This window comes from Mus caroli, chromosome 15, assembly GCF_900094665.2.
Source record: "Mus caroli chromosome 15, CAROLI_EIJ_v1.1, whole genome shotgun sequence".
In the NCBI taxonomy this organism is placed as follows: domain Eukaryota; kingdom Metazoa; phylum Chordata; class Mammalia; order Rodentia; family Muridae; genus Mus; species Mus caroli.
This window is the reverse complement of record NC_034584.1, coordinates 77,850,263-77,859,739: the sequence shown is the minus strand read 5'-3', so window position 1 is coordinate 77,859,739 and position 9,477 is coordinate 77,850,263. Positions and strand designations below refer to the sequence as shown.

Sequence of the window (9,477 nt, the reverse complement as noted above, 5' to 3'; positions counted from 1 at the left end):
ACGAATAGATGGCTGTCTGGCTTTATAGCTTGATGGATGGGTGGGTGTATGCATGGATGGATGGGTGGATGGATGGATGCTTGTTTTCTGAGTAAGTAGATGGACATATGAAAATATGAATCATCAGGCAAGTGCTTGACTGTGGAAAGATGAATAGCTGGATGGACAGCTAGCGATAAATGGTAGAAGTTTTGAAGCTGGGAGAGACTTTGAGACCAGGATGCTGCTCTTAGGCAACCCATGAACCTTTTGCCTGCCTATGGCTGGGTTGGCCATGTCTTATTCAGGATAACCCAGCACTTCGGCCACACCACAATGCTTTGTTTAGAAGCTCAGACATCCAGTCCTGCCCATGATGTCTGCAGTCCCTGTGCCCATGAGGGGTGGGGTGGGGTGAGACAAGCAGAGAGTACAGTCACCAACCCATGGGGGGAGGTCTTTAGCCACTAGGTCTTGGAGTTCTTCCTCCCTCTGCCCCCTCATAACTCGCCCACAGAACGAGCAGCCAGATGAACTTAGCTTTTTCTTTTTACAAAGACTTTATTGTCTGACATGCTTGACAAAAAAAAAAAATTACAGCCACAATCAAGTTATGCCAAAATGATTGAGGAGCAGGCCGCCATCTTTCAAATCTTGAGGACTTCCAATGAATTTTCTCTTCAAGACAGCTGCCTCCACAGCTTTTCTTCTCCACATAAAAATATGCCGCATTCTGAAGATGCCCTAGGAAATTTTTTTAAGTTTATAGTTCTTGTTCCATATAGAAACTGCGGAGCTGAGAAAGCACTGGGGAGATGTATTTTTCTCTGCCCCAAACACGCCATGCATCTGAGGCACCGAAGAGAGACCTTGTAAATGTCCCACACACCAGGAACCACTTGGCCCAAGCAAGATTCCTGCAGGCCTGTGTCCTGTGGGGCACAGTTGTCCCTAGCCAACGTAGGGCACCAAAGGTGACCTGGGAATGCATCCCAGAGCCCAGCTCACTCACCCGCAGAGAAAGAATTGGGAGTGGGCCTCACAGGATGCTGGGATGCTGAGCCGAAAGCTCAGGATTCCTGATGGTCTGAGGGACTTGAGGTTGAGAATGAACAAGAGCCAGTTTTGAACAGGACCCTTCCAAATGAAGCGAGACTCTCCACCCAGGCCCTGCTTTGCAGGGAGAGAACTCCAGTGGTGATGGTGAGGGTGTGAGGCCAGAGATGGAGGCCCAAATCCCACTGCTGCCCCCTTTGTGCTGTGCATCCTCAGGCAAGTGACCTCTCCTCTCTGGCCTCAGTGGACTCATCTCTGTAACAGGGCAAGAGTACCTACCTTGCAGGAATGTCTGTAGATAAAACAAAATTATACCGAGTAAAGGTACCAGGATATCTGGTCCCCAAGGCTGGAACCAGGCCAAGCAAGTGAGGCCCTCGTGTCTGATGCATGACATAAAGGGTGTAAAACATCAAGAGTCGGGACAAATAATACTATTTTAGTGACATGTTACTAAGAATCGGAATGAGTGCAAAAAAGAGTCCACAAAGAACAAATATGGGCATTTTAAATAGACAGTGATGGACTCTGCCTCCCCCTGACCCAGGGCCTGCTGGCTCTGTCCTCTGCAGATGGGTTCACCCAGGCCTAACTCAAGAAAGGCTACAGCCAGAGGTGGAGCTGCCATCAGCACCCAGGGTGGCTCTGTAACTGCGCCACCTCCCGGTTACTGGTGGTACTGACAAACTTCCTGGAACCCTCTGAAGGGAAAAATCAATCACATGGAGGATGGAGCTCATTGTAGATGCTAACAACCTGGTTAGGTTTGGAGAAGCACACACATGCCATAAACGTGGGGCATGTACATGACCAGGCATAGGTCTCAGCCCACAGAATCCCCTGGCCATCGTGATCTACAAAGTAGTGTGGTCCCAGATGATCTAAGATGGCCTCACTGTGATGAGTAACCAGCAGTTTCTGGCCACCCAGAAGAACAAAGCTCCCCTCCCCAAATCCAGGTTCTGAGCCAGAAGCTGGAGACACTCAGCCATTGTCCACATTGGCAGCAGGGTCCTGAGGATGGAATGGGGGACTAAGCCAAGCCATCTGCTCTAGGCCTGGCCGGGGGCTGTCGGAATTCCTGAGATGTCCCTGAACACTCCCAAGACCCATGCACGTAAGGAACGAGTCTATCTCCTTTCCTCCAGCCAGAGAAGAGCTGCCTGAGCCTAGGCCATACACTTTCACAACCTTGGGGCTCACAAGCCACACACTTGGGTAGCTAGACATCTTGTGTAAAACTTCCCAAATTCCATCTGAGAGCAGCGACTTCTCAAAGCCGGAGGGTGTCGGTCGAAACGAGCTTCTGTCATTTCCCAAGTGAGACAGGGCTGTGAGTGTGTTAGGCTCTAGAACAAAGGGGCAGATGCACACACAGAACACAGAGATGAGCCTGGTGGCCCTGATGGGACTGCTCAAGGCCCCAGCAGCAGGCGGTAGAAAGCTGACAAAGGCGATTTCTTTTATCCCAAGGATTCTACTCGTTGCTGGCTGGTCCCGTGGCCAAATGGACTGTCCGGGCTGTTCTGCATGGGAGGAAGTGGGTTAGGGGATCCAGGCTCTTGGCCAGACATACAGAGCTGACATGGGCAGGCAGAACTGGAGTGGGTAGCAGTCAGGAGTTCCGGGGTGTGGGCAGGTCGATGACTATGGGGGGATTCACAGGCTGATAGTTCACAGTGCACACCGACGCGTTCACATAGGTGGTAGTCCCGTCTGCCATGACGCCATACCCTGGAAAGTAAGCACGCACCTGTCAGACCATTATCTGGAGCTTTCTGGTGAGTGGCTGCGGCAGCTACAGGTGTTCTGCTACAGCGGGTGGGACATGTCTGGGGCAAGCTACAACAGTTCTCATTCTTGGGTCTTTTTATCTGTCAAATGGAAGCGATAATAGGTCCTTCTGAGCCTGCCAGGAGGACCAAGTGAGGTCAACGCCCAAATGCAGTGCTTAAGCCAGTGCACATCACAGGAAAAGCACATAGCAAGTCAGTCATCACCATCCTCACGTCGTCTCCCTCAAGAGGTGTCATCAGCATGGTCTCTATGGCCACTGTCAGCATAGTAGATGTGACCAGGTATAGGCACCTGGTTTCCATAGTCCCCAGTATCACCATCTCATCAGATATGATCAGGTGTGTTGGTGTGCTATGTCCACGGACTGCACTGATGTCATCATGACATCTTCATCCCCATCATGATGACATCATCATCCCCATGTCCAGCAGCAGCACTATGCCCTGGACTACATCACTACCATCCTTGTTCCTATCCCCAGCACTGCTATCATCACCATGACATCATCGCTGCCATCATGGTAACATCATCATCCCTATCTACAGTGTCACCACCGTCAACACTACCACTACCTCCTCATGACCACTGTTGTCAACACCATCATTATCATCTCTCCATCAACACTAGTCATCACCCTCCTGTGACAATCACCACACTACCATCACCATCACCAAGACCCTCTTCCTTACAAGCGTTGCCCTGCCATGACATCACTACCATACCCACTATCTTCCGAGTGTCACTACCACCACCATCTTTGTCACCACTATCATTACCACCGTGATCTTCCTCCTCCTCATCATCTCTGTTCTCCTCACAATCACCACGGTGACCACTGTCACATTTCTGTCTTTTATTACATGCCCTCTCCACCACCTCTACTTGCTGAAGTCCCTTCTTCTGGCTCACACCAGAAGGGGCGCTCTCCCTTTTCTTCTCTGGAGTACCATTTTGCCGGTACAAATATGCATGGTGTTGTTTGGGTCACTGGCAACCTTTCATAGGTTGTCCCTGAATGCCCATAAGAGAGCCCAGGAAGACAACCAGCATTGTAAACTCACTGTTCCTGAGCTTCCCCGGGAGCTCCAGTGCTCTGCCTTTGATGGCCTGCCTGCTGCCCAGCCATCTGAGAACATGTCCAGAGACAAACGTGCTCCACTCTCCTGACACCCAAGAACAGTGCTCAGAGGTGCTCAAGAAATGGCCAGAGTTTATTTACTTCCAAGCTATAAAACTCTTAGATGAACTAGATGAATGCAGCATGGAGTCCCAGGTACCATGGTCCAACCCCACAGACAGGATGAGCAGACCAGTAAACAGCAAGGGTTTGTATCAGATGTTGAACCTGGGCTCCAGGAAGAACACTTGAGGACTAAGAAGGTAAGCTGATAAGCAGGGATGGACTGCGTGTGGGGCAGTGTGAGCAGCCAGGACTGTGAGCCACCTGCCCACTGTGCGGAAGGACATCCCCACCACTCCAGTGAGTACACCTTCTGCTAGCCAGCAGCATTAAGGTGCTAACCACAGCAGCAATGCCTGTGAGGTAGGCTATGCATGGGCCACAGAGCTGGACTATTTCTTGCAGAAGTCAGAGAGGGAGCTAGTGAGCAGGATTTGGTAGAGGCATCCCATGTGAGATTCCCTGCCCTCCTGCCCACCTATTCACCTTCATGGATGTGGCCAAAGACGTGCAGCCGTGGCTGGACCCGCCTCTGGACTGTGTTGAGCAGCTCCACGCAGCCCACGCGCTGCATCTTCTTGGGGACCCAGTCTAGAAAGCCTGTGTGGGGAGACAAGGCATTGAGGGGGTCAGCGGGCATCTTGCACCTCCGGCATCGATTAGCGCAGACTTGGGTGGGACCTGAAGTCATGCCCCAGCCCCAGCATAGATCCTCTCTCCTGGTACAGCAAGTTCCAGAACTATGCCTCAGAGAAAAGCCTGTCACAACGCAGCTCCTAGAGGCACAATCTCTCTTCCTTGGCAGGGCTAAGAGACTTTTACAAGAGCCCATGGGAGGCCAGGCACCTGGGTCCAGGTGCATAGAACCACTACAGATCTGAGCCTGCAGCTGCTGCAGGGGCTGTTTGGAGCTACCCAATTGTAGAAGGGCAAACTGAGTCCATGGTATACCAGTGGCTGGAAGCAAAATGGAGCCTCCATAGCCTCTGAGGGAGAATTTCCCATTCAGAAACTTTCTCTACAAAACCCACAGAAGCTGTGGTCTAGCTCTGTTGTTGCCTATCTGGCATGAAGCTCTGGGGCACTGTAGATGTGTTAGTGTATGGCTGTGATCCCAGCACAGAGAAGGTAGTGGCAGAAATATCATGAGTTTAAGGTCATCCTTGGCTACATCAGAAGTTTGAGCCCAGCCTGGGATACATGGGGGTGGGGGCGGTGCACAGAAACATGAAGCTAGTTTTCTTGGCTGAGACACCCTCTTGTGGTGCCCACTGTGTCTGTTGGCCGCCAGCCTCCCGGAGCTGCCCCATATGGTGGTGGCTTATTATCTTTCCATGGCTACACAAACGAAAAATAATCAATGTCTTGAGTGAGCAATCAGGTTTCTGCTGGCCCCTCTCCGTTTGGGTGGGCAAGAGAAGCTCCGGAGCTGCCAGCAAGGGTTGGAGAGCTTCAACTGAGTGTGCCCAGCAAGCTTCACCACAAGAGAGGCACTGAGACCAGAGCACAGCCAGGCAGGGGGAGGAGAGAGGGGAGGGAAGGAGACAGACATGCAGTGGGTAGTGAGTAGGACCAGCTTCCTAGTAGAGCTAGGTCCTAGTCTCCATAGCTCCTCCTCCACCTCGCAGACGGGTTCACAACTCTGTGCCTTGGCTTCATCTAACAGACATTAAGTGCTGCCCTAGAATCTGGAAGCACATAGTCCCATCCTTAAGTGGCAGTGATGGCTAAGACAGGACTGGGATGGGGGTCTCTAGCATCCCAACTGCCCCGATGACTACAACCTGAAATGAAGTACATTAGAACCTGCTGCGGCATGGTGCACATGGGCATTCCCAAAGCAGGTGTGCAATGCGTTTTGTGGCTGGGACAGGGCATCTGGAGAGCAAGCAGACCAAAGGCTATGACTTCTGGATGGATGGATGGATGGATGGATGGATGGATGAATGGATGGATGGATGGATTGGGTGGGTGGACAGATAAGGATAGATGAAAGGTGGGTGGGGTGGGTGGATGGATGGGTGAGAATGAATGAGGATGGATGATGGATGGATGGACAGATGGATAAGTAGATGGGAAGATGGATGGATGGATGGATGGATGGATAAATGGATAAGTGGATGGGAAGATGGATGGGTGGATAGATGGATGAATGGGTAGGTAGATAATCAGAAGAACAGAAGGGGAGGAGGAGAAGAGGAAGTCAGGAAAGTGGAGGAAGTAAGGGAGGAGAACAGGAATTAGGGTGAGAGCAGGAAGGCCACAGAACGCACTTGGCTTAAGGGGAAACTGAGGAAGGACTTGGCCCACTGGCCTGGAGGCCCTGTGGGGGAGGAGCAGAAGCCCAGTCACCATCCTCTTGTACTGTCCCAGCAGAGGCCCCAGCCTCAGGGCGCCCTCCACTGAAAATGGGGCAGGAGCAGGTACCCAGGACTGGAGTGCAGTGAGGAGGCTACAGTGGGTAAACAAGATGCAGGCTTGAGGACCACCAGGAAAAGGAAGGAGCTGGGAGGCAGGTTAGAAGGAAAGCAGAGGGGGCAGGCTGGAGCAGGCTGGAGCAGGCTGGAGCAGGCTGGGGCAGGCTGGGGCAGGCTGGGACAGGCTGGAGCAGGCTGGGGCAGGCTGGGGCAGGCTGGGACAGGCTGGAGCAGGCTGGGACAGGCTGGGGCAGGCTGGGGCAGGCTGGGACAGGCTGGAGCAGGCTGGGACAGGCTGGGGCAGACTGGGGCAGGCTGGGGCAGGCTGGGGCAGGCTAAGGGGCCCCAGGCAGGAAGCCAGTGGATTCTAGAAGGGCAACAGGTGAGCCACAGCCTCAGCTCATACCAGAGTAGGGGTGCACCAGACAGGAGCAACCCTGGGAGATAGAGCCCTCAGCCCTGGTGACACTGGCTTGGTAAGAGTGGCACCCCAACAAACCAACTCAGGGTTCCCTGTGTACAGCCCCAGACACCAGACACCCCATCCTCCAAAGCCCCCAGCCCAGGCAAACCAGAGACCGCAGATCTTACCCAGTGGTGGTCCATGAGTTATAAGGATGTCAACTCCTTCTGGGATGAGATTCCACTTCTCCAGGAGCGCTTGGCCTCTCGGGAGGTTGAATCCCCAGCCATAGAACCAGGGCTGCCTAGGAGAGAAGAGGGGCACTTTAGTGGGGGCTCAGGAGCATGACACAATCACAGAGAAGGGTACAGGTCACAGGGTTAAGCAGCCATGAGGGCGAGCTTGACAGCTCAATCTGAATGAAACTGGGATGGTCTAGGGGACTTTTGCATTCACAGCCGCAGCCGGTTGCTGTCAATGGAGCCAGAACAAGGTGAGACAGACCCCAGGAGCAGATGCAGCCAGATGCTGCAGGCAGCTCTTTAATTTGCCTACCACCATACGCTGTGAGTTGATCAGGCCAGACACTGCCCTCACGACCCATCATGGGCCCCAAGTTGCCACCTGAATCCTACTCCTGACCAACATGGCTGACACCTCTGCTTGTAAACCCAAGGGCTCCACATTAATGGCAGCCACCAATGCCCCTACTTAGGATTCGCAGGGGTTCCACAGAACCCTATTTAAGAACTCCCAGCCTTATCCGTGCAGGCTTTGGGCTGTACGACTGAGGCTTTTGTTAGGTGTTTCACAAGAAGGGAAGATGCCCAGGTGACACAGGGCTGCTGTTCTGATCATCAAGCTTGCAGCGCAGGACCTGGGTGTGTGAAGAATGGGTGGTGACCCTGGGTCACTTTGGGGTGGGGATGGGGTGTCAAAGGTCCTTTTCCTATATTAGACCCCAGCCCTGAAGGCAGGTAAGTACTGTGTAAATGGGGCTGAGGACCCTCTGGTGACTGATCAGGGCACTAACCAGCCCTGGTGCCTTATGTCTTAGCCAGCACCTCAAGGCAGAGGCTGGTCTATCACACAGACCTCCAGCAACGCTTGCCAGAGCCAGGCAGCACACACCAGCCACCACCACCTCAGTGGTGCTAAGCCACAGGCATTCAGAGGCAGCATGGCTCCACCTGCTTCCTCTGCCCACTGGAGCAGCCTCCAGAGCCGCCAGTGAAGAAGGTGGCCCTGTCCCTGGGCCAGAGGAGGCCATGATTCTCACTGCAGGTGCGTAAAAGGAGAACCAGGGATTAAGGCCCAGCCACAGAATGGACACCTTTCCCACAGGGTTCCCTTACATGGGAAGTGTCCATCAGGGGACAGTGGCAAGACTGGAATCAGCCATTGAAAGAACAGCACAGGGCAGAGGTGGCTCAGTCAAGAGCCTCCTCCTTCAGACATGCCTACTCCAGCCTGCTCATGTCCATCTGAAGAAAGCTGAGCATTCTCCTGAAGGAAAACATCTCTCTCTCTCCCTCTGCCCTTCTGCTCCTCCCCCTTCCCCCTCCCCCTCATTTGCTCCCCCTTCCCCTTTTGCCCTCCCCCTTCCCTCTTCTCCCTTTCCCCTCCCTCTTTCCTCCCTTTCCCCTTCCTTTCCCCTTCCCCCTCCCCCTCTCCTCCCTTTCCCCCTCTCTTTCCCCTTCCCCCTCCCCCTCTCCTCCCTTTCCCCCTCTCTTTCCCCTTCCCCCTCCCCCTCTCCTCCCTTTCCCCCTCCCTTTCCCTCTCCCCCTCCCCTCTCCTCCCTTTCAACTTTCCCCCTCCCCTTCTCCTCCCTTTCCCCCTCCTCTTCTACCCCTTTCCCTTCCCCTCCCCCCTTCCCCTCCCCCCCTTCCCCTTTTCTCTCCACACAGCTTTAAGGAGCCTGGAGCCAAACTACCTGAGGTTAAGATGGTCCACTACCTGCCACCTGTGTGACCAAGGGGTGAGTTTTAAGAGAGTTAGGGTGACCATGACAGAAAGATACCTGAATCCACAGGAGCCCTGTGCCGGGAGTTCTGAGGACTCAGTGCTCTGCCACTGTGCTGCCATCCCCATGTTACTGTTACCTCACCATCTGTCACCTCCATAGCCACCTTCAGCACCACCACCATCTACATCAGCACAGCCATAACCACCATCCCAGGTGCGACCATCACCTCCACCGCAGCCATCATCACTTTCACCATCCCTATTCCGTCCATTGTCACCATTGTCACTGCTGTCACCTCCATGTGGCCATCACAATCATCCTCAAATCTGTCACTACCACCATCACCTTCATCATCATTTCTCAACGAAACCACCATTATTATCACCATCACCTCCGCTACCACCATCATCGCCATCACACCCATCACCACGGACACCTCCAAGAGGCACCCACCAAGCCTGGGTGTAAGGCTTTGTCTAGAGCACGGTTCTTCAAGTTGCAGTTTTGATGGTTGGCAAGAGTATTTCTAGTGAGGTTGCAGGAGAGGAGACCTCAGAGAAGTTGAAAGCAGGAAGGGAAACTTCAGCTAGATAGTTTTAACTAAACAGTGTGCCACCCACCCACCCCTGCCTGCCCTAGTCACACGTGCTGGTCACAAGGTCCTTTTCTGTCATGGCCC

At 53.5% G+C, this 9,477-nt stretch overlaps 1 protein-coding gene across 6 annotated transcripts in view; it reads right to left on the bottom strand.

Moving 5' to 3' along the window:
- Nucleotides 1–520: 520 nt before the first annotated feature.
- Nucleotides 521–9,477, bottom strand: part of Mpped1 (metallophosphoesterase domain containing 1) — a 78,891-nt gene continuing 69,934 nt past the window's right edge. For 3 of the 6 annotated variants that reach the window (XM_029470158.1, XM_029470156.1, XM_029470157.1), the window contains exons 5-7: nt 7,021–7,136; nt 4,499–4,612; nt 532–2,769 (exon numbers count right to left, since the gene is read on the bottom strand). In XM_029470158.1, the coding sequence (XP_029326018.1) occupies nt 2,651–2,769; nt 4,499–4,612; nt 7,021–7,136 (349 nt within the window). In that variant the 3' untranslated portion in view covers nt 532–2,650. Of the gene's footprint in view, nt 2,770–4,498; nt 4,613–7,020; nt 7,137–9,477 lie in introns of all 6 variants that reach the window. The other 3 variants (XM_029470159.1, XM_029470160.1, XM_021183538.2) reach the window with 2 other exon arrangements.